The 25,410-nt window shown below is 42.3% G+C and overlaps 2 protein-coding genes across 2 annotated transcripts in view; one reads left to right on the top strand and one right to left on the bottom strand.

Moving 5' to 3' along the window:
• SCG3 (secretogranin III) overlaps positions 1 to 12,275 on the top strand; it is a 51,820-nt gene extending 39,545 nt beyond the window's left edge. The window contains exons 11-12 of the mRNA XM_083712774.1: positions 2,999 to 3,079; positions 6,757 to 12,275. Coding sequence (XP_083568900.1) covers positions 2,999 to 3,079; positions 6,757 to 6,875 — 200 coding nt within the window. The 3' untranslated portion in view covers positions 6,876 to 12,275. The remainder of the gene's footprint in view (positions 1 to 2,998; positions 3,080 to 6,756) is intronic.
• Positions 12,276 to 14,831: 2,556 nt separating this feature from the next.
• Positions 14,832 to 25,410, bottom strand: LYSMD2 (LysM domain containing 2). The gene is made up of 3 exons (XM_083712954.1): positions 24,926 to 25,410; positions 18,409 to 18,740; positions 14,832 to 15,724 (listed from the first exon to the last, which is right to left on the bottom strand). Exons 1-3 carry the CDS (start codon positions 25,145 to 25,147, stop codon positions 15,676 to 15,678), a joined length of 603 nt encoding a protein of 200 aa, XP_083569080.1. The 5' UTR covers positions 25,148 to 25,410; the 3' UTR covers positions 14,832 to 15,675.

The raw sequence follows: 25,410 nt of genomic DNA, 5'->3' as shown, positions 1-25,410 counted from the left end.
TAACTGTCAAAATCAACACTTTGAATTGTGCTCAGAAACATACCAGGAGCCATCCTATTTGTGGGCGGTGAAATTGGTGATGGTGGAGCATTCTCTTGAATATTTGGGATGGGAGGATGGTAATTCTGCTGCAATTTGGATGGTGACAAAAAAGGAAACTCAGAAAACTCATCAGAAAACTCTCTGGGAAAATTGCTGGCTCACATAACACCCAGCATGATACTTGCAATGGTCAAATAACCAAGGTTGTTGGTCCAAGGAGCATCTTTAAAAACTGGGCATGTGGTGGGAGCACGAATCTTCAGGCTGTCTCCCCTCTTTCCCATGACTTTATCTTCTGCGCAACCAGCGGCACATTGTTCCATGTGGGTAGAAAACTGAAGATCTCCAGAAAGTCAGTCAATCCATCTGAACAGCTTTCAAGACAAGAACAGAAGAAGGGATCTGAATGGCTCCTAACTGAACCAACGGGCTTTCAACTGACCCAGGGATCCTTTCAAGCAACTCAACTGGTCTCCTAGGAAACAAAACATTCCCCAGGATTCCACAGCTTGGTTGTGAGGTCAGAGCCTGGCCAAGGACTGGAGCCAATGGGCTCTGAGCTCCTGGAACACTCCCTCTGCCAGGCTCATGGCACCTGGGCAACCTCAGGTAGCTGCCAAGTGTCTTACCCACCTTCTTTCCCTCAGAGAATCCCAGGCACTGAAGTTTACCTCTCACAGAGTGACAATTCCCAGCAACTGAACATGAATAAGAATAAAAATAGTTTATTTATACCCTGCCCATCTGGCTGGGTTTCCTCAGTCTCTCTGGGCAGCTCCCAACAGAATATTAAAACAGAATAAAACATCAAACATCAGAGTCTGGTATACTTCAGGTATACTGGGCCAAGGCCGTTTAGGGCTTTAAAGGTCAGCACCAACACTTTGAACTGTGCTCAGAAATGTACTGGAAGTCAGTGTAGATCCTTCAAGACCAGTGTTATATGGTCCCTGCAGCCGCTCTCAGTCACCAGTCTTGCAGCCACGTTCTGGATTAGATGTCAAAGGAATAAACAACTACCTGACATTCAGAAGACATCTGAAGGCAGCCATGTTTAGGGAAGTTTTTAATGTGTGACATTTTAGTGTATTTTTGGTCTTTGTTGGAAGCCGCCCAGAGTGGCTGGGGAAACCCAGCCAGATGGGCAGGGTACAAATAATAAATTATTATTATTATTATTATTATTATTATTATTATTATTATTAAGCTTGAAATCATAATTTGGGGAGGATAAATTAAATTATATAATTTACATTCCACTTTGTGTGTGTTTTGACGTTTTCTTAGTCTATATTGTGCAGCAGCTTGTAACATTCTGAATGCTGAAAAATTTTTTGGGGGGGTGCATGCCAAGGATTATGTGGGTAAACTTGAACTGACTGTGAACCAAACTAGTTCTTTTCGTAAAGGAGCAAATATGAACTGGGATGTTTCCTTTTGGAGATGTTGAACTTGAACAAGAGTTAGTTCCTTTTAAAATGTACCTTCCCAAATTCTAATAATAGATTGTGTTTAAGACATGCTGTAATGAATCATTGCCTATAAGAACGGGAAGATCTACTAGTCACAGTTTTCTCAGTTCTGTTTGTTTTTCCAATTGTAAACTCAGTACTCCACATTTCTACAGCAATTTGCTTCTTTTAAAATCCTTGTGAAAATTCTTCATCATTTTCGTAATGAAACACGTTTTTGTATGCAGTTCTGATTCACGTACAAATTTGGGAAGCAATTTCTCCTAATCTGATGCATTTTTGTATGTTCTTTTTCAGGACCCGCCCTTTTTATTTCATTTTATTGTAATAAGTTTTTTAAAGATATAGTCCTTAAAAGTTATTTTTAACATTGTGTTTTGGATTGTAATAACCTTATGGTGAAGGGTGGGTAATAAATGTGTTGTTATTAATATTAGTTCATTTTTATGCATAACTTCCCCCTAAAATAGGCCTTTTTGGTGAACATTTCATTTGGTTGGAGAACCGCATCCTAAAATTCATATAAGTGTGAATTTCAAAGGATGGTTGTGTTTTGGATCTCAGATTGCTTTGGAAAGTGGATTTGGTAGGATGAAGTTAATGGACTATGCAGAATTAGATAAACTAACAGGAAGGATTCGAAATCGGCAAGACCAGAAATTCATGGAAGACTGGAGTAAATTTACGGACTATTTGAAAAGTAGTTGTGAAAAACAGACGACGTTTGTAGGGTTGCAAGAAGTTTTGTGAGGAGTATTATTAGAAGTATTGTAAAAATGGACAAGGGGGAGGATGATTTGTTAAGAGATGTAAAGGCAATATAAAGTTAAGAAATGCATAAGAAGTGGTTAAAACGGTGGATAATCAGAGGTGCTGATGGAAATCTAAAAAGATTGTATAAGTGATAAGTTTTGTAATACATTTTATAATTTATATGTTAAAATTAATAACAAATATTATTTAAAAAATGGAAAGTGGATTTGGTAGATTCCGCTTTATTTTTTTTTATAGAATATTTATTAAGATTTTTTATAATAATACAAAGAAAATTTAAAAAAAAGAAACAGTAACAAAAATACAAAATAAAAATAATTAAAAACACACAAATTTTCATTGCTTATTTTCCTTTAACTTGTTTCCCGGACCTCCTCATACCTCCCTTTTTTGTATTCCACTTCAAGTTGTTGGTTCAGCAAATCCTTACCATTAGATTTTTACCTGTTTATAACCCTTTTTTCATATTATCTTAAAGCATTACAGCTGGAAACCACTTAATTTCTATCCAACATCATTCTAACATTCATTAATTTTACAATATTTCTGTAGGTAGTCTTTAAATTTCTTCCAATCTTCTTCCACCGACTCTTCCGCTTTAAACGAGAACCAAAATGATTCCCACCCCCATCTCTAATTGCCTATAGCTACCCTGAATATTTGGACTTGGTCCTAAATAGTTTTATTTCTCTTTTCTCTTGCTCTTGAAGGGAAAGCAGAGGCATACTTGGAAGCCATCAGAAAGAACATAGAATGGCTAAAGAAGCACAACAAGCAAGGAAAGAAAGAAGGTAGGGTGGGAGAAATGCTTTTGTGATGTGGAGGAGCTCCTCCGTGAATGATGTTTGTTTGTTTGTTTGTTTGTTTGTTGAGCCCTGGGATAATGGACTTTACAGCTCAACAGTGTGCTTTCATTCCCTTATAATTTATTTACTTGCTTTACTATGGCTAAATGGACAAAGTCAATCATAGGATTTCATCACACCATAGGACTTGCATAGCGTGGGTTGCCAGTGCCCAGGGCAACGCAGAGGAGGAGGGGGTGATAGGGAGGGAAACAGGCAGAGGACGCATGCGCATTCAGCTGCCTAACGGCATCCGCGTCACCCAGGAGATTGCAGCTGCAGAAATAAGAAAAGGAGGTGTTCCATTGTCTGGAGAGGTCACTTCCTGGTTCACATGGAGACGCCGTTTTCACCACAGCCCAGTGACGGAAGCGTGCAGCTGTACTGAGGCAGCACTGGGAGACAAAATTTTGTGCCCCTAGCAATTTTGCGCCCAAGGCAACAGCCCCTGTGCACACCTCACACTACGCCACTGACTCTATGGGCTGAGTGGCTGGCATAAATAAGAAACATTCATTTCAAGAAATAAAATTAAGGTTGTTCTCTACCTACATTTGTACAACGGAAATTATGTACCATGTTATTTACATATACCGGTACATATATGTATGTGTGTGTGTGTTTTATGCACACACACACACACACACACACACACATTGATTTTCAGTTTTATACATTTCAATAATTTTACAATCATTTTAACATTTCAAAACTTGAGTTTCTTCCCCCTCTTTCTCTGGTTCCATAAATTTATTTTTTAATATTTTCTGCATATCCAAATTAACATAATTTGCTCATTTATTCATCTACTTTAAAGATATATTCTTATAAAACTGCAGGTTATTACAGTAATCCTGCCAATGTCCTTATCTGTTTAAAGTTTGTTTGGAAATATTTCATAAACCATTTCCATGCTTTTATAAAAAAGTTTATCTTGATTTCATTTTTTTTTAATTATATGTAAGTAGATGGTTTAATTTTATATAATATATATATATATCTCATACGTAGATAGTGCAATCCTAGGCATGCCTACTCTGAGCTAGGCTCCCTTGAGTTCAATAAGGCTTACTCCAGGTGACTATGTATATAAGATTGGACTGGAGGCTTGTTTATCAGGGGAATTGGGGTGTTTTCCCACCAAGCTCAGCAGGTCCCACCTGCCTGAGTTCTGGCTTACAACCAAACAGGGGAGAGGCTCTCCCTGTCATTGACTCCATCTCCACCTACCGTTTGGTCTCCCTCCCTCCTGCCCTACCAGACCCAATAGGAACCAGCCGCTGCTGTAACATTGCACCCTAAGTAACTCTCATTTCAAGGTACAGTGGTGCCCCGCAAGACGAATGCCTCGCAAGACGAAAAACTCGCTAGACGAAAAGGGTTTTCCGTTTTTCGAGGTGCTTCGCAAGACGAAAACGTCTTGCGAGTTTGCTTCCTTTTTTGTAAAACCGTTAATACCCGGGGAATCCGCGCTCCGCAAGACGAAAAAATCGCAAGACGAAGCAACTCGCGGAACGAATTAATTTCGTCTTGTGAGGCACCACTGTACTGGACTGCCAGCATTTATATTTGTGCTGTGTTTGCTGTTTTGCGTCTGCCTGCAGCCTTAGGTCTCCCTTCCCCGCAAACATTTGACCACAGATCCGGTGCACAAACGTTAATCATTCCATGAAACGAAACCGGAACAAAATGAAATTAAAGACTTGAGCACACAGTTCTGAGAATGAGGTGTGTTATATTCGTATGGGATGCTAGTGTAGATTCGTATAGAGTTAACGGAAGAAAATCTGGAAGGAGACTCAATGAAGGGGGAATGGGGAGAGCCGATATGATATGGCATAGCAAGTACAAACTTGGCAATGGTATTTGAATTATTAATCTGAAAAGCTCTGCAATCGCGCCTGGGTTAATGGTACAACAGTGTTCCTTAGGCATCAGTGTTAATTGAGACAGCAGATGGGAAGATATTGCTGATTTTTTGTTAATGTGCCCATTATGATACTTTTCCACCGAACTTAACAGAGATAAGCGACATGCTTTGTCTGTTAATTATTAGAGTGCCGTGAAACATATTTACCAAATTAGCCGCAATCTGCAAATTTGCAAAGACCTTATTCCACATATATTTGCCCCTGTCATCTGGAATGTTGGGCCGAATCCTGCAATGAATGTGAACTAAGTGACAGGGAGGCCTCTTTGCACATTCAATTCAGACAAATGAACTGAGCAATTATCCGTTTTCTCTAAATGGCCCTGGAAAGCGAGTGCTGTGAAATGTGATGGCTTGGTCATTATCTTTTGTGTTTGCAGATATTTTCACAGAACGCTGATCTGAATATACAAATTGAAGGGGAGTCCTGCCAATTTCTAGGCTGGAAATTAATGTAGGGTTACATCCCACATGCTGCATTCACCTGTCATGGTAAGCCAGACTGTGGCTTACAGAAACTGTGCAGGTGTGCTCTAAAGAGGAGTTTGTAGGGCCAGATTTAGGTTTGATGAGGCCCTCAGCTACTGAAGGTAATGGGGCCCTTTATATGTCTAGCTGTCCTTTGTCAACAACAAATTGTCGCTGTTTTTTGTGTTGAATATATGCTATATATAAACCACAGCAAATAGGGCTTGCCAATCAGAAGGTAGGCAGTTCAAATCCCCATGACAGGGTGAGCTCCTGTTGTTCGGTCCCACTTCCTGCCCACCTAAGCAGTTCGAAAGCACGTCAAAGTGCAAGTAGATAAATAGGTATCGCTCTGATGGGAAGGTAAACAGTGTTTCCGTGCACTGCTCTGGTTCACCAGAAGCAGCTTAGTTATGCTGGCCACATAACCCGGAAAAACTGTCTGCGGACAAACGCCAGCTCCCTCGGCCTATAGAGCGAGATGAGCGCCGCAACCCCAGAGTCGTCCGCGACTGGACCTAACGGGTCAGGGGTACCTTTACCTATATGCTATATGGTAATTTATGGACCTAATAGGTATCTAAAGCCATTTGCAAATGCAGAATGTAGGCACCCTGTATACAGAAATGAGCAAACCAGTGGTATTTTAGGGAGCAGGCTAGCAGGTGGGGCCCATTACTTACATCATAGGAGCCTACAAAACACCAAACACTGTTGCTGTATGTAGGTTTTATTTTGTTTTTTATCTTATATTTTGGAAATGTGCATCCAGCTTTTTTCCCTTTAATTTTTTTGGGGTCCCCCAAGAAAGTGGGGCCCTAAACTATAGCTTGTTTAGCTTATACATAAATCTGGCCCTGCCTCTCCTCCTCCCCGTGCCTTTCAGCACAACACATCACAACCGCTAAGTCCAGGTTTGACTTAGTGTATCATCTGAACCTGGGGTCCTGAATAAAGTCTCTATCCCTCAACCATCGGGCAAAATTAGGCTACAGGGTGTGGTTAAGGAGGAGAGGCATAACCACCATCTCAGGTTTGGACCACAGTTGACGTTTGGCTTCGTTGCCACACTGTGCTGTGCTAAAAGAACTGTGGATTTCTAAAGGCGCTAGGAAACCTTCACAAAAACTTTGTTAAACCCTCCCTTGGCAATGAAAACGTTATGTTTACTGAGAGAACCTGACACCGAGGAGGCTTGCTGCATGAATCCTTTCTTGTGTTCCAGATTACGATCTTTCTAAACTGCGGGACTTCATCGACCAGCAAGCCGACGCTTACGTAGACAAGGGCATCCTGGATAAAGAAGAGGCAGACGTGATCAAACGTATATATGGCAGCCTGTAAAGAGCAAGAAAGGGGACGCCTCTTGAAGCTGTAGGGAATTCTAGTCGAGCTTCACCCACACCTAGTACAACCTCCTTTCTCCCTGCCCTCTCCTCTCACCCCAAGATTATTAGAAAGTATTCTCTCTGCGTTGTACTGAATTTCTTCCAGGTGAAAAGCCTTGGTTCACAACCCACTATGACTGCATCTTCATGTTCCCCTGCGCATCAACCATTCCACTTAAGGCAGGGGGTTTTTGCTGCCCACTTTCTAGTCAACAGGGTAAAATGCTGGCATCATGTTGCCGTTAGCCTAATTTTTGACATCCTCTAGGGAAGGCGGGAGCTTTGGTGAATATCTCTTCCCCCTCATGCCCAGCATCCGCCAACTTGTTCCACCATTCAGTGGCTTTGTAGAGATGCCACTCTCTGCATTTGCAAAGGGCATTATTAGGATGAGAACGATGCAACTAAATATTAAGAAATCTCACATTCGGGTTCCCATTTGTCGTTCCTATTATTTGGTGTCAAAGATGGTCCCGTTTGAATTCGTATGTCGCCATTTCCTCGCTGTTTGGTGCATTCTGTATTGTGTCCCTGTCTGTGTGCCCCTGAATAGCTGCTACATGTTCGACACACTGCATCAAGCCTTTAAAGTAGATCTTACAGGGAGAAGGAACTGTTTTGTCACGGCATTGCTATGGTCAGGTACACCAGCAATGTTGTCATTAACACACCTTCATAGTTCTTTAATAAGTGTTATTTCTCTGCATGTCTAAAGAATGGAATTCTTGATGTGAGTAGCCTAATGGCACATGTAAATAGCTGTTAATTTATAAGGAGGAGGAGAAATTTAAAGACAAAGCATTTGAGGAGCCTAGAATTAGAAGTGTACTTAGGATGAGAGGTTTCAATATCAATATAGGTTGCTCATCACTTCTGCCAGTCAGACCATGCAAAGTTTTGAACTTTTGGCCTGCATTGAAGGAAATTGCTGTTATACCCTCAAGCTTGTTGGAGATTGAATGGCCATTTAGCGCAATGGACTGTATCCAGTGTTAGTCCTACTCAGAGGAGACCCACTGAAGTTAATAGGCATGGCTAACTTTTATTTGTTAAGTTCTGTGGGTCTACTTCAGGGTTTCCCAAACTTGGGTCTCCAGCTGTTTTGGGACTACAATTCTCATCATCCCTGACCACTGGTCCTGCTAGCTTAGAATGATGGGAGTTGTAGTCCAAAAACAGCTGGAGATCCATGTTTGGGAAACCCTGGTCAAGTTGAACGCAACCCAGTGTTTTCCAAATGTCTAAGAGATGAAGCATTCTTTTATCAGGTCTATATCCCTCTTACTCCTAAGCAGATACAGTTATGCAGTGTGTGGGAAGCATGTCTTTTTAAAAAAATAAAGCTTAAATGAATTTTGAACATGCCTCCAAATTGCCCTAGCCATGCCTGTTTCCAATGGCACATGCAAAGAGAGAATGATCAACTTCATCAGAGGATAGGCTATTCTGCTGCTGCTGCCTCGGGAATCAGCAATATCAAAAGCAACACAATGGCCAGAAATAATTACAATGTGAAAAACCTTATGGAATTATTCAAAACCGGAATAGTGCTCATGTGATTATGTAGTCACTGATCACATGAGCACTGTTCCAGAGTATTTTTCATTCTCATGTTTATTATATCTATTCGGAAAAAAATTGGTTAATGAAGAAATTACAAATCTTTCTACTTACGAGTGTTGAACTAGTTGGCTGATGAAGAATTCAACAAAACAGTAGTTGTTATCCGGAAACACTGTTCAGCAGAGTTCAGAGCTGGACATCAGAATTGGACATTTGCTGGACATTCACAGCTTGCTCTCCACCAGGTAAAGTCTGGCACCACGCTTCATTTAAGGACTTTCAGAGACTTCAGTTTGTTAGTTTTGATGTTTTGAATCATTCCATGAAGTTTTTCAAATTGTAATTGTTTCTGGCCATTGTGTTGCTTTTGATATTGCTGACTCATATTTTGCAACACAGGGGTTTGTATGTTTACTCATTGCTGCCTCAGGAATAGCTGAATGATCCAATCACATATCCTGAATTGTTGTGACAGAATAATCTGCCCTTTCAGAAGCAGAGATTGGCTGGGGGAGAAAGCTAAGACTAGAGTTGGATATCATGCAGAGTTGCAACAGGCAGCCTCTTTTGCAGATGGGAATTTGTAGTCCAGGAGGGACTTTCATGATTTCACTCCTTACCAGTAACTTCTTGTCTTGGTTCTACTGTGGTATGTTGTGGCACAGAGCTTTGGGGAACAACTGATTTACCAAAATCATGACTGTAAAAAGTTGGAAGGAGAAACAACAATGCAATAAAACAACAACAACACATGGGCTTTCCAGTTGCGCAAGAGAAATGGCTTGATGAGTATTAAAAGAGAGAATAAGTGAGAAAAGAAATAAACATCTGCCCATGAGGAAAGGTTACAATATCTGGGGCTTTGGAGTTCAGAAAAAAAATGTGAATAAGGCAGGACGTGATAGAAGTAAATAAGATTCAGGTAGGTAGCTGTGTTGGTTTGATGCAGTTGAAATAAATTAAAAAATTGTCCAGTAGCACCTTAGAGACCAACTAAGTTTGTTCTGGGTATAAGCTTTCGTGTGCATGCACATGAAAGCTTATACCTAGAACAAACTTAGAAGTAAATAAGATTAGACATCGTGTGTAGAAAGCAGAATAGTGACATTTTCCCTCTCTTCTTTTATAATAATAGAACGTATGGGGCATTGAGTGAAGCTGAATGTTTGAAGAATCGGGGCAGACAAAAGAAAATACTGTATTTTTCGCTCTATAAGATGCACCAGACCACAAGACGCACCTAGTTATTGGAGGAGGAAAACAAGAAAAAAAATATTCTGAATCTCAGAAGCCAAAACAGCAAGAGGGATCGCTGCGCAGTGAAAGCAGCAATCCCTCATGCTGTTCTGGCTTCTGTGATAGCTGTGCAGCCTGCATTCGCTCCATAAGATGCACACACATTTCCCCTTACTTTTTAGAAGGGGAAAAGTGAATCTTTTAGAGCAAAAAATACGGTACTTATTCACCCAGTCCAGGGTTAGGGTTACCATTCACTTATCTAGGAGTGTCTGAACATTCTTCGGTAGGAAAAATACAGCTTGCCTTTCCCCCCCACCTCTGCCTCCCTAAATCATACGCAAAACTAGGACCTGCAGAGATTCCCCTGTTGTAGAAGAGAAAGTTGCCACACATTTTAAAGCCTTCCTGGGATCGTTGCAGCTATGAGTAGAATTCTGGCGACTAATTTAGTTGTGTAGTGGTTTCCATGTGCTAGACACTGTGCAGACCACACATGTGGAGCTCCAAAGAGGACTTACTATATCTGGAAAGAAAAAAGGAATGGGGAAAAGAGGGGGGATTAGATCTGTGTGACCCACATGTGGGTTATTAACAAAAGAATTGGCTGGATGCCTGGGTTCAAAACATGGGGCTTAACACACTCCCCAGCGGAGTTTAAAACAGTCAGAGTTAAGCAGCAGTATAGCATGGGAATATAGGTTGTTTTCATATCCCATTTCGTCTGCTTGCTGTGCTTGCCCCTCTCTCTATCCCTCTGACAATGAACAGACCACACACTTAAGTAAGGTTAAAATACTTTACTTACAAAATCAAAAGTTCTGATTCATGTGTTGTTCCATGCAACTGCAAGGAGAACACAAGTGGAATACTCCTGGGTACAAAATACAGAAAGGTGGTTTCAAGCAAGCAGTCTGATGTTGGAGCAAGCTCAGGCAAGTCCTTCCTGGTTGATTACATGGTGCAAAGAGAGTGAGAGAAGGAGGAGGTGAGATAGTGTGGTCTGAGTCTAGGAATAGACCTCTCTGATCTTAACTCCTTCATGCATTAACTAGCACTCATTCATTGTTACGGCTGACTGCAATTTCCCACTAAAAGAACAGCTAGGTGGCAATGGTCAGATGAAAGTGTGGCTGGGGTTGCTGAAAAAGTTAATTTTGAGAAGATACATAAAGGGAGTAGGGAGTAGCATGCCAAAGAGGGAGAGGAATGTGGCTCAGATACAGGAGGTGTAAGAGGCTCCCCATTTTAACCAAAGATAGATGTACGTAGGAGCAGGAGTGGTGACAAACAAGCTTTTGCATAATGGGCAGAAAAGAAAGGAGGCTAATTTTGAGTTTATCGACGATAGGGCAGAAATAAGAGTGGGTTTTAAAGAGAAGGATGTGGGATGATGAACTCGATTGCAAATAGCTATAGGGCATCACTTGAAAGATTTAAGGAAGTGATAGACAGAGGTGGCATTAACCACAGGATGCTAGATGCAGGTAATAGTTTCACTAGTCATATAGAAAGAAACCGATCTGGCCTGGAGGTGCTGAAAGCAAAAAGCAGAATTTGCTTGCATTTTAGGTGATGAAGGAAGGAGGTAAAGATGACCCCAGGCTTTCTTTCCAACAAGAGAATTAGAGATGTGTTGGAGAATTAGTAAGACTTGTGCTAGAGAAGCAGATTTGCAAGTCCTTAGCATGAAGGTTGTAGCAGAAGCTGTCAAGATGCAGAGAAGTTGTGTGCAGAGGAGGGGGAACAGAGGGATAAAAGGGCAAAGTTTTGTGGTTCCTATTAAGGAATAGAGAAAGAGGAGAAAGTAGAATAAAGACTGGTGGAAAACACAAAAGGGGCTCCATGTATGGTGTTTCCTAGATTTGTCAGCCCAGTTGTGTGGAATGGATCCATCCCTGACCTAGCAACTTGCAAGAGCTGGCAGGAAATGGTCCATGCCCTTGTTCTGACACACACTGGAGCACAGGATGCTGCCTTGTACTGAGTCAGACCATCCAGTTCAGTGTTGTCTACTCTGACTGGCAGCAGCCCCCCTGGAGATACCTGAGGATGAACCTGGGACCTTCTCCATGCAAGGCAAATACTCTACCACTGAACTGAGCATAGTTAACAAGGAGACCACTAAGTGACTTACACTTAGCACTGCATTGGATACAACCCAGTGTCTTTTTAATGGCGAGGGAACGTTGCAGGTTCATTTCCCTCTGCTTTTGTTCGGTGCATGGGCTCAGTCAGGCTGCATCAAACGCAACGGCTTTTCATGGCGTGAGATGACAATGGAAAGAGGAGGCCGCCTCATCCATCACCCTGCACTGCAGAAGGGCTGTGGCTTGCGTTAAAAGGCCAAAGTGAGCAATTTTGGTCATCACGATTAGCACTGCAGATGCCCTATATGGTACCCTGACAATTGGAGGCTTTTGCTATCACAGCATTTAGTAGCAATTTTCAGACCACAGCTTGCAAGCATTTTCTCTTATCACCTCCATGGAATGAAGTAGGTATCCTGTACATCTTCAGTTGTAATCCCACACAGCACCATTAATATTTTTTTTAACATTCAAAGTATCTTTTAGAATTTAGGTATTTTGAGGTGTCTTCACTATTTAAGACTATTGCTGACGGGCAAATGTAACAGAAGTATACTACATTCACAATACACTTTTCTAATACAATCCTGTTTCTGATACTGTACTTTATTAAATGCTTTACTACAAGATACATTGGTGCAGGTTGTTGGTTTTTTTTTTTTTTGTGCATTGCCTCTCTGAAGGCTATGATCCTGTACTGTGGAAATTATTATAGAAGTCTATGAACATGCATTGGGGGTGGAGAGAAATCTCTGCCATTTGAGACACATTTTTTGTGAGACACATGTTCTGTGACACAAAACCTTTTTGAAACCTATTCCGACTGATTTCAGAAAGGTGCCAGTAAGAACAGAAAGGCTATATCCAAGGATCTGTACAAAATGTGGAAACTGTGACTTGTAGCCAATGCTACTCCTGCTTAGAATAGATCCATTTAAAGTGATGGACATAACTAACTTGGGTCCCTTAATTTAAATGGGCCTGCTATGAGCTGAATGCAATTGTCTACAATAGTATGTCTGTCTCCCAGAAATCATTCTGACAAGGAAGAGTTCAGAATCTTTTATTTCAGAAGTCTGCCCAAACCCACACCTGCCACTTAAAAAACGCGGGTGGCGCTGTGGTCTAAACCACTGAGCCTCTTGGGCTTGCTGATCAGAAGATCAGAGGTTCGAATCCCCACTAACGGGTGAGCTCCCATTGCTTTGTCCCAGCTCCTGCCAACCTAGTAATTCAAAAGCATGCCAGTGCAAGTAGATAAATAGGTACCACTGTGGCGGGAAGGTAAATGACATTTCCGTGTGCTCTGGTTTCCGTCACTGTGTCCCGTTGCACCAGAGGTAGTTTAGTCCTGCTGGCCACATGACCCGGAAAGCTGTCTGTGGACAAACGCCGGCTCCCTTGGCCTAAAAACGAGTTGAGCACTGCAACCCCATAGTTGCCTTTGACTGGACTTATCCATCCAGGGGTCCTTTCCCTTTTCTTTTTTTTTTACTTACAAAACCCGCAGAAAAGACATACTCTTTCAGAACATAGAGAGACTGCTGGATGAGGCCAGTGGCTAATCTAGTTTAGCATCCTGTTCTCAGTGGCCAACCAAATGCCTCTGGAAAACCTGCAAGCTCCCCTCCTGAGGTTTCCAACAACTGGTGTTCAGCTACATTACTGTCTCTGCCCACGAGTGCCATCGATGGCACTCTGCTTCATGCATTTCTCTAGATATGCATGTGAAGGTATTTTAAACATGTTTCCAGAGGTTAAAACAAATATTAAAGATGTCGTTCACCCATTACTTTGGGCACTAGGATAATTGTCCTCTTCAAGCTGCATGTTGTTATGAGATACAGCCCCCTGGTAAGTGCAAAACAATTCCACTGGAGGCTTCTCTTTCAAAGAAAGTGAAGAAGAGTTGACAGGAAATCTATAGGGAGAAGTTAAAGCGGATTCATTTCACCCCAACGTCAATTGTTAAGGCAACAGCTTTCACTGGGCTTGAATAAAAAGGAGTGTGGGGGGGAGCAGGAATCTCTGAAATGAAAACCTTAGAACTTTGCAGTTGCTTTTCAAAACAGAATTCAGGGCTGCTGTGAGACACTGAATGGCTGTGTTCCATCGAAGAATAGAAATACTGCACTTGATTTTAAATAGGGACATATATTAATCAATTAATTGCATTTATATCCCACTCTTCTTCCCAGGGCAGCAAACGCTAACTGGTAAAACAATTAAAATACCGAAAAACAATTCCAATACAGATGCAGACTGGGAAAGCTCTCTCCTTAAAAGGAGTGTTGAAAGAGGGTACGTTTGCTGACATCAATCTATCTCAGGAGACAATGGAGGATCGCGCCTTTGAGGGTGAAGTCAAGGTTGTAGCAAACACCTGCTGTGGCTGTAGACACCGATACAGGAGAGACATGCTTTGTTGCAGCTGGGGCAGATGAAGGCATCTGGTGTGCTGCTGCAGATGCACCATGGTGTTTATTCTCTCTGTGACTGTCTGATATTTGACAGGAGGCAATTCCAAAGGGTAGGTGCCACAACACTAAGGCCAGATTCCTAAATTGTGCAGAACAGACCAGATAAGACAGTGTCTGTAGGAGGCCCTTGCCTGCAGAGCACAGTGATCAAATTTATATATAAGGGGTGAGATGATCTTTCAGAATCCTGATCACAAGTCACATGGATGTATTGTAAAGGGATGAGACAAGCCTTATAATTTGTATGCATAGTAGTTCCAGACACAAGCAAATGGTGAGACTTCTATCCATCTTTGCAGTGCCGGTGCAATGAACCGCTGGTAATAGATGGGGCAGAATATTGTAACCTGAAGTTCCCCAACCCTGACATATACAATAGCATCCTCATTCATTTTCCACAGCCAAGATATTAAATTTCTGATTTCAGCTTTTCAGAAAGCATAAAGAATAAAAAAGCATAATCAATAGATTCATTTTTCTTTATGGTCATAAAATTAATGTATTTAAAATAAAGCTGCAGTAGTTAGAAAAAAAGTCAGACACTTTGACAGCTTTGGAAATTTTAATACACTCAAATGAAACAGAAAAGCATATTTTTGAAATGTATTTGCAAAGCACCAGACATTCTGTATTTTCTATACAAATAGGCTGAAAAACAAAGACAGTTCACTTTCTTAAAGTGCATTTTGCATTTATTACATGAAAACTACATATATTTGCACACAAGTATCTATATTTCGAACATTACCCTGACACAAAGAAAAATACATTTTTACCAAGGTTCTTCCCTTTGTTTAAAAAAGTCTCCGAGCAAGGTATTGTGCCATACATACTTTAAAATCTCAACTGATTTCCAAAACAGTTAAAACTGGTTCATTTTAAGAACAAATATCTTTCTATACATATTTTTATATCTGTATAAAGACACACGTACACACACATGGAGAAAAAAATATTCAGAGCTGTATCCGTCAGCTCCGATATGCACAAAATCTGCATGACAGGCTTATCTATCTCAAGGCTCCATAATAATGACTTTCATCATAAATACTTAATCTTCCTTACACTTTATCTTATAAGTATATACAGCTGTTTCCTAACGATCCTGATTCAGAGTTGTCTCAGGGATATATTTTCATAGCAGAAATACGAAGGCAATTACTAGTTTTGGAAGGATCACTTCCTTTATTAATGTATAGTAAAAGGACATTGGCCTGCAGAAGGCGAAGGTCAAATAATTTTAGTGCAAGTATAGTTAGTGGAATTACCTATATACGACTTGTAACAAGTACACGATAATAAATCAATCCAAAAGGTTTGCTTTTGAATCCTCAGATATTTAGTTCTTTAAGAACAGTTTTGATTCCAGCTCTTCAGTCATCTTCTTCTACTGCTGCTGATAAGAAGTTGCATAGGAGTTTTCCTCATCGTCCTCCCTGCTGAGAAAAAAGGAAGCTTGTGAAAATGTTTCCAGGTGCTTATAAAATTTACTCCACAAAGTAAAGCATTTAAGGAATGTAGCAGAATGGTCATTCCTTGTAGGAAACCTTCACAATTTTCAAGCAGCAATGTATCAAGCGAGCCCACAAGCATTTTGTATACAGTGAGAAGTCTACAGTCGTACCTTAGTTCTCAAATGCTATCCATTCTGGAAGTCCGTTTGACTTCCGAAAACCAAGGTGCGGCTTCCGATTGTCTGCAGGAGCTTTCTGAACTCAATCGGATGTCGCATCAGACATTCAGCTTCCAAAAAAAGTTCACAAACTGCAACACTTACTTCCGGGTTTGCGGTGTTCAGGAGCCAAAACGTTCAAGTCACAAGGCGTTCGAGAACCAAGGTACGACTTTATATGTTGACTACGTAAAATGAAATAAAATATAATCCCTGCCCTCAGGCTTACAATCTACAAAAACATACCACAAAAGGAAAAAAACAGATCAGTAGCAAATAAGAAATATGCAGGTGCAAGTACAACTTCTTAGTTACAAGTTTTTCTAATGACAAGCTGGGGTGAAAAAGTTCCAGGACAGATGGCAAAAGTTGCTAGTCTCTCAGCTGCACTTATGGCATGGGCTTGCAACCTTTCTATTTGTTGCAGCCTTAAGTAGTGACTGCTTCTGTGCAGCAGTTCTTGATGCTTTGCACAATTTATTATGGCTTTGCTAATCATGGCAAGGGCAAGGACAATTAAGTCCTTCCAACAATATTTGAAATCATATTCAGCTACATTAGGAAACTGAGTTCTGCTCCCACCTCTACATTCTAGACTATTTCTATGCTCCCAATGGTCCCATGGAATTATGGCATACATACACCCTGCGTATATTAAGAAAACAGCAAAACATATAACAAAAGGAAGATGGTTTTGGCCAACAAATAAAATTAAATAAAATTAAAAGAATAAAATTAAATATCTTTCAGTGTCCCTATTGAGCAGAACAAATGTCATTTTTAGAACTGTAATTCAAACTTAGCCACCTGCCAAATAGACTATATCACAGAAGGATGGGGGGGGGGGGGACTGCATTGTCAAAGGAACTGAACTAAATTATTGCAACCTTTCCGCAAAGAGTGTTTTGTTTTACTAAAATAATTTCTAAAAATAAGCTAAATGCACTCCTTTAATTTTTATCAAAATAAAAAAGGCAAAAGTAAAATACAAAGGCACAGAAGAAATAGAAGAACTGCTGCCCTGAGCAAGGAAATAATTACTGTGCATTAACAAAAGGTCAAGAATGAATGAGGCCATAGAGATGCTTGCAAAAATCTGCACTGCTACACTCTGGAGTGGGAGGGAAAGGAAGAGGGAGGGAGAGCCCTGTCATCCCCCTGAGAAGGGAAGAAAGGGGTGAAAAAGTTTGCTCCTGGCCTTGTTGGTGCGCAAGTTGTATTGGTGCAACTGGCAGCTTCTCAGTAGTGGCACCCACCCTGTGGAATGTTCTCCAATCAGACGTCAAACAGATAGTCAGTGTTTTTATTATGTTGGAAGTCACTCAGAGTGGCTGAGGCAACCCAGTCAAGTGGGAAGGGTATAAATAAATACCCTTTATTCTGCTGATTGCCAAAGAATTAATGCTTTTGAATTATGGTGCTAGAGGAGACTCTTGAGACTGCAAGAAGATCAAACCTATCCATTTTTAAGGAAATCAGCCCTGAGTGCTCACTGGAAGGACAGATCCTAAAGCTGAGACTCCAATACTTTGGCCACCTCATGAGGAGACTCCCTGGAAAAGACCCTGATGCTGGGAAAGATGGAGGGCACAAGGAGAAGGGGACGACAGAGGACAAGATGGCTGGACAGTGTTCTCGAAGCTACCAGCATGAGTTTGACCAAACTGCAGGAGGCAGTGGAAGACAGGAGTGCCTGGTGTGCTCTGGTCCATGGGGTCATGAAGAGTTGGACACAACTAAACGACTAAACAACATACATAAATAAATAAATAAATAAATAAATAAATAAATAAATAAATAAATAAATGAATGATGATGATGATGATGATGGCTGCTACAATTATCTTAACTGTTGTCTTTTTTATTGAAGGAGGTGAAATGTGCCTGGGAGGAGCTGGGAGAGCGGAGAGGCAATCACAGTAGTTCAGGGTAGGGGGAGGTTTGGTGCGGGAAGGGACACATAGCACAGGCAATTAGTGACTGTGCTGTGTGCCAGCCCTCAGGTCTGCTGTGGCTGCTGCTGTTGAATGGTGGGTTGATTCTGAACAAATTCTCCCTCATCCATGATCTGATTGTCGATGAGGAGGCCAATCTCTTTAGTATTGCTGAGACCAGGGCAGGGCAGGAAGATTAAACTCTGGAAAGGTCTTTGGTCTTTTGTATTTTTGCTTTTCTCAAAGTTTTTAAAAATGGAATTACTTCAGTTCTCTAGGGGTGTGGGTGGGTGTGTAAAATTTTAGCCACTGAGCTGATCAAAGTATCTGGAATTTGCCTAACCAAATCTGCAACATGGAAGCTCAAAATTTTCAGGAAATATTGTAAACCCTTTCCAATGGTACTGTGCTTTAGTGGGTAACTCTCTGTTTTGTATGCTACTGTTCTAAGTATTATCCACATCAAGCCCTCAAATTGTGTTTAAATAAGCAGGCAGTTTTCTTTTTTCTTTACCTGTTATCTTCAGGTTTTAGTTTCCGAGCTGCCTGCTTGGACATCTTAATCTGCAAGTCCAGTCTATGTAGAAAATCTTTGGCAGATAATTCTTCAGGTGGAGGGAGCTGATTGTCAGGCTCTTGAGGACTGGGTGAAGAGTTGTCTTCCTGAACTGTCACTGGTCCATCTTCACAAGAAGAGGGGGTGTCAGCTTCATTCTCTGGAGACTCCAATGAGTTAAGTCCATTAAACAGCAAAGGCTTCTCAGATATAACAGGGATATTCAATGTTTTTCTCAGAAATATACAGTCATTGGTGAACAGTTTATTTGCCCTTTTTATCTGCTCCATCTGAAACAGACACACAACTATGTTTACTGATTCAGGTAAAGATTGTTTATCAGTTTTCTACAAACAGCTTCATGACACACATTTCCTTCTTAAATGCAATGTCTCAGCAACTTTACCATCTCTTCTTTCAAATATACACTATAAAATGTATCTTTCAACAATGAAATTAAATAATAAAATATGATCTCTTTGGGCATATTCTCTTATTGATGCCCCATAATAATGTTTCTTGCAAAAAGTAGAAAATAATGCTGCAAAGCACAAATTGAATTTAAATACCAGGCAACCAGGCAAGTTATCTCTCACTCATTCAGCAGATTAATGGAACTGGAACTCATGAACCAGGGCACCTAATGCAAAATATTCGCTGGAACTTGAAAATTAGGGGTCCCAAGAGCTTATCTGACTTTCTAGTTGCCAGCCTTGGTGCCCCTTCCAGCACTTGCTAGAAACAAGTGTGAAAGAGGGCCTTGTCATCTTATTTACATCCCTTCCACTCTCCTTCATTTGCCAGTTAACTCTTCAAGTAACAAACATAAAATATCATGTAATTACAGTCACATTAAAGATGGCATAACTGAAGAGCTGTGGCTCTAACTGTACCACACCATCAGCCATCCAAAAATCCCACGATGGTGTTAGGAAAAGCTTGTAATTAACAGTCATGGAACTAGACTAACCGTCAACATGAAGCCCTATGTCCTATTACAGCTGAAATAACAGGTGCCTACCATAGACATGTGAATATTTAAGTTACAGTAAAGGTTTTGGAGACAAACTGTATTTCCAGCTCTAACTAGACAAATAAAAAACTCTGAAATTAAATTGCATTTTCTTTTTTATTTCCATAACTTTATGAAACAGTTTTGTGTTTTTGTTTATTGAAACTGGTTTTTATATATTTTTCACTAACAGGCAACAGTTTCTCCATATATGTGAATCATCTCAAGTAGGGTAGTATCAACCAAGAGACACAATATTTTCTCTGAGGCGTTGTTTTCACTATGGGCTAGCAAGAAAATGTAGCTGCCACAGCGCAGCTTAATAAATAATGCACATAAAGCTATTACGTAACTCAAGATTTTGTTTCCCTCCTGCTTCTCTAGCACATGGCTCAAGAAATGTAAAACTTCAAAGGAATTTTTAACATCCTGGTTAAAATGATATCTAAATACAAACATGTTAATTTACACCTATCCCTTAAATCTAAATCAGTAGCTTTCTATTAATCATGCTTGTTAATTTCTGCTTTTCTATATAAATATTGAACCATAGGAATGAGATGAAGCACTACAAATACAGCACTTTAGGTCGTATTGTTATTATGAGTCAATAATGGGGACCAGGGACTAAGAAATCATCATAGGTACTAGAATCCAGCACCTGGCTCCATGAGATGCTATCCTGTCATGAGAAAGTTCATCCCACTGTACTACTACTACTACTACTACTAATAATAATAATAATAATAATAATTTATTTATACCCCACCCATCTGGCTGGGCCTCCCCAGCCACTCTGGGCGGCTTCCATAGAAACCAAAAATACAGTAAAATATCATGAGCTATCCTCCTATTTTTATAATCTTTCAATACCTGAGCTCTGCTATCTTCTAGATAATTGCTATATAAATCTGTTATAAAATTGCAAACTGTTATTAACTATAAACAAAGCACACCTGCTTCTTATCTTGTTAAGACAGAAGATCCAAAACTAGAAGCCTTTGCTTTTGGAAAGTTCTAGGCCCATAGTTATCTCTAAACAAAGTCCCTTGCGCAATGAGTTTTAATGAACCAACATTTTACATCAGTGATGGGAACTTTTCTTTCTTCAAGGGCCACATTGCCTCCTACCAAATGTTTAGAAGCTGCATGCCGAAAGTGGGTGGGATCTGAGGCAGAAGTGGACAGGGTTATTGCTGTAACATCCATCTCCCACTATGCAAAACACGGTTTGCTTCCCAGGATGGCATTTTTGGCAGGAGGCTGGTGAGCTAGTTCCTAGCTCTTTCATTAGATGGTTCATTGTCCTGCTGTATGCCATGTAACAGGTAAATTAGTGCACTTATGTGTGTAACTTGACTTTATAATTATATATAAAACCCCTTACTAGCACGAATGCTTATTTCATAAATATGCTTTAGTAATTAGCTTAGCATATGCAATACTATTAGTAACCCATTCCATTACATCAGTAATTGTCTTATGTCTGATGTACGTTTCCAAGTTTTTCTACCTTCTTCAAGGACAAGCCCAGTGTGAAAGTTAGTCCAAGAGTTTGCTGTCTATGAGACTAGCTCAGGATCTCCTTAGAAAGGTTGATACAACTCCTAGACTCCTGGTAGCAGCACATATTCCAGGAGTTGCACCTAAATCTCCCCAACCACTCTGCAAGGGATTGTTGGGATGCACCTTAAACCAGTGTTTCCCAACTGGGGGCCATATGGCCCCCTGGGAGGCCCCAGGATATTCCAAGGGGGACACAGGTGAAAATTGCATAAATGGGGGGGGGGGCTTGGCACGAGGCTAGGGGGCCACAGAGGGAAGTGAGAAGGGAAATAATTAAAAAAAAAATCCTGATTGGCTGGCTAGCCACAAAAAGTAGCGCTATGTTTTGCTGTGTGCTTTTCCTTGGAGCAGTCCTGGTTTGTTTCCTCTCAGAACCCCCAGGTCAGGTAAGTGCAGGGGTGGAGTGGCAATGGGTAGGGCTGGGAGAGCAGGAGCTGTTTGTTGCTGCCACCAGTGCTGGGCCCGGTGGCAGCCTGGGCCTGACTCAGCAAGGTGCAGGGTGCAATCCACCCCAGCGCCAAATGGATCAGGGCCTTTGGATGTTGCCAAGGGGCACAGGGCCTGTTGACAGCGTTGGCCTGGCTCTGCAAGGCACAGAGTGAAATCCACCCCAGCGCCCAGCCAAGCGGAGTCGTCTGGTGCTGCTGACTCGCCTCTAGTAAATAACTGTCTACTCAGAAGAAAGCCACACAGAGTTCAGTGGGCCTTACTACCAGGTAATGCTTTGTGGGGCTATAGTGTTTTGTGTAGGTAGCCAGGGCTCCTCTGGATGACAAAATCTTTCTGCACCAGGTCAGTGAGGACCACTTGCTTTTTAAAATTATCCCTTATATACAGAACTCCCTGTGCACCTTTTGGACTGTATCTGTAGGTTTCCCTCTCTATGTTAAATAACTGGGGTGAAATAAGTGTTGCTTGCTTTTTATAATACATGGAAGATGGATCTCCCTCTGGAGGTTCTGGACTCTCCTTCCTTGGAGGTTTCTAAGCAGATGTTGGATGGCCATCTGCCATGGATGCTTTAGCCGAGTTTCCTACATTGCAGTGAGTTAGAGTAGATGACCACTGGGGTCCCTTCCAGCTCCATGATTCTATGTTTTTCTGCTTCAACAATATTTCATTATGTTCCTATCATTTAATGTAATTGTATTTTGTATAAATTATAAAAATTATAAATAAAACATGTTCTATTTACAAACAAAACATTTAAATAGCTACCTTTCTACCAGTTGGAGGGGGGCATGAGCGTAGCCAGGATTTTTGTTAGGGGGGCAGGCTTTTGTTAGGGGGAACAGAACCTCAGATTTGTACTGATTTTTACTTTGGGGGGGAAGCTGCCCCCCTGCCCATGGGGGGGCACAGGAAGGAAACAAGGTCGGAAGGGGGGGGGAAGGTTGGGAAATACTTGTTTGTTGCTTCTCTGAGATATTGCTTCTAAAATGTATTGTCACCCAGAACAACCACTTCACCTTCTTTTGTATCTGGGTGAATCTTTAAATAATTCATACTAAAGGGGAGACATGCAGCCAAGGCAACAAACTGAATCACAGTTCAGTAAGGTTGGGGAAGTGCAACAGTTGTGTAACAAACATCACCTCTCCAGCTACTTAGAGAATCCTCCAAGAAAACTTTTTTTACACAGAGCAATATACCTGACCATGTCTTTGTTCTTAAAGCTAGAGGTGCTGGAGCTCAGGTATCTCTGAAAGTCCCTAACCAGTTCCTAAGGTGCTGGCTTTAGTACCTCTTATGATGGTGAAGATACTCTCTCCATGCTGAAAGGTGACCACAGCAGGGCAGCTACACATGAAACATTGACATTTTGTCTGCTGCCCAATTATGTCTTTGGGGGAGGACAGTAGAACAATGTAGAGAATCTGCATTGCGTTCAGAAGGTCCCAGGTTCAATCCCAGGCATCTTTAGGTAGAGCTGGAAAAAGCTCCTACCTGAAATCCTGGAGAACAGCTGCCTCTCACAGTAGAGATTACTGAGCCTAGATGGACCAATGCAGTGAATCAGCATAAGGCACTTCCCTGTGTTCTTACAACTTTAGTGCTAAAGACAGATGTGCTGGAGTTCCAAGCACATCTGTCTAGATTCTAGCAGCTCCTCCAGCTCAACATCTGAGGTGCCATCTACAGATATCCATGTTGGGGGGGGGGGGACATGAGGACACTGCAACAGATTCAGAGGAAAGCATTTTTCTCACATCAATCACAGATGCCTGAGGGGCAATTTGTAGTGGGAGCCCCTCTACACATATTCAGAGTGAATTGTTCTCCTTTTATCTGTCACAGGTGCCTCAGGAGCTATCTGTAATTATTGCAGGGGAAGAAGAGAAGGCAGGCCCTCTGTACATACTTCTTATCACTCACAGAGGCCCCAAAGCTGACTTGGGTTACTGGGCTGCATACCTATTGCAAAAGTATTGTCCACATATCAATCTCAAATGCCTAAGGGGTTGAGAGTTATTGGGAGGAGAGACGAAAGGCCCTCTGTACATGCTCAGACTTCCGTCAGTCACAGATGCTTGGGGCTCAGCACACCCGCAAAGAGAAGCACTCTCTTCATATCAAGCACAGATGCCACCGCGCCGCTGGAGCACGATTTCTGTTCTGATCCTGAAGCAAAGTTCTTAACCCAGGGTAATATTTCTGGGTTAGCGGAGTCTGTAACCTGAAGCGTATGTAACCTGAAGCGTACGTAACCCGAGGTACCACTGTAATTAGTTTCAGGAGAAGGAGGAAGGCCCTCTCTGCACAAATATAAAATGGGGGGGGGGCAATCTGGCTTACTAGCAGTACATGTGAAAAGGATCTAGGGACCAAGACTCGAACCAATGGCTTCAAGTTACAAGAAACTCTAAACACCACGAAGAACTTTCTAACAATAAGAGTGGTTCAACCGTGGAATGGTCTCCCTCGGGAAGTTGTGAACTCTGCTTCATTGTAGGTTTTGAAGCAGAGGTTAGAACCATAGAATCATAGAGTTGGAAGAGACCACAAGGGCCATCGAGTCCAACCCCCTGCCAAGCAGGAAACACCATCAGAGCACTCCTGACATATGGTTGTCAAGCCTCTGCTTAAAGACCTCCAAAGAAGGAGACTCCACCACACTCCTTGGCAGCAAATTCCACTGTCGAACAGCTCTTACTGTCAGGAAGTTCTTCCTAATGTTTAGGTGGAATCTTCTTTCTTGTAGTTTGGATCCATTGCTCCGTGTCCGCTTCTCTGGAGCAGCAGAAAACAACCTTTCTCCCTCCTCTATGTGACATCCTTTTATATATTTGAACATGGCTATCATATCACCCCTTAACCTCCTCTTCTCCAGGCTAAACATGCCCAGCTCCCTTAGCCGTTCCTCATAAGGCATCGTTTCCAGGCCTTTGACCATTTTGGTTGCCCTCCTCTGGACACGTTCCAGTTTGTCAGTGTCCTTCTTGAACTGTGGTGCCCAGAACTGGACACAGTACTCCAGGTGAGGTCTGACCAGAGCAAAATACATTGGCACTGTATTAACCCAGGTTGGATGGCCATCCGTCATGGATGCTTTAGATTCCTGCATTGCAGGGGGCTGGACTAGATGACCCTGGGGGTTCCTTCCGACTATGCTTCTAAGTGTACTCTTCCTAACAGCCACATATGTCTGAGAGTCCAGCTGGAGTCACTGGGAACGTGGCGGGGGGGGAGCACTCTGCACATGCTTCAGATAAAGGGGGGCCGCTCGCTTTCGCTTATCAATCCCGCATTAATCCACTCTGGTGGTGGGAGCCCCCAGAAGAAGACGCCACTCTGCACATGTTCAGACGCTTCCCCTCCCCCCCTGCCAACCCGCGTCCTCTTACCCACACCTATAGCAAGGACGCCAGCGACCCTGCCGGCCCAGCCATCACCTACCGTCACGCCGTACTTGAGCGCGATGCCTTGCAGGGTGTCGCAGGCGCTGATGCGGTGCTCCACGTAGCGCTCGGCCAGCGGCGCCGCCACGGTGGCCGTGCTCCCGTACGAGCGGGTCTTGGTGCGCGCCAGGCTGAGGGACAGCTCGGCCTCCGTCTCGGACGCATCCGGCCCGGGAAGCGGCTCCTCCCGAAGGAAGGGCACCGGCAGGAACTCCGCCATGGGCCTTTTTTCTCACGCGCTCTCTCCCTCTCAGCGCCTGGCGGGCGACGCCGGGATTCGCCGCCGCCGCCGCCACATCCTCCTTCCCCTCAGCTTTTCCTCAGGAGAAGGCCGGCCGCCAGGTCGCCCGGGGCAACGGCCTCCTCCTACGCGCCTGCGCACCAGGAAAACTGTAGTGTGTGCGCGCGCGCGTGTGGAGAAAGTTCCCTCTCAGCGAAGGTCTCCGCTCCGCAACCGACCCCGCCGTCTGCGCGTGCGGGCAA

The sequence above is a fragment of the Podarcis gaigeae genome (assembly GCF_964106915.1).
Source record: "Podarcis gaigeae genome assembly, chromosome: 14".
In the NCBI taxonomy this organism is placed as follows: Eukaryota; Metazoa; Chordata; class Lepidosauria; order Squamata; family Lacertidae; genus Podarcis; species Podarcis gaigeae.
This window is presented reverse-complemented; position numbering and strand designations above follow the sequence as displayed.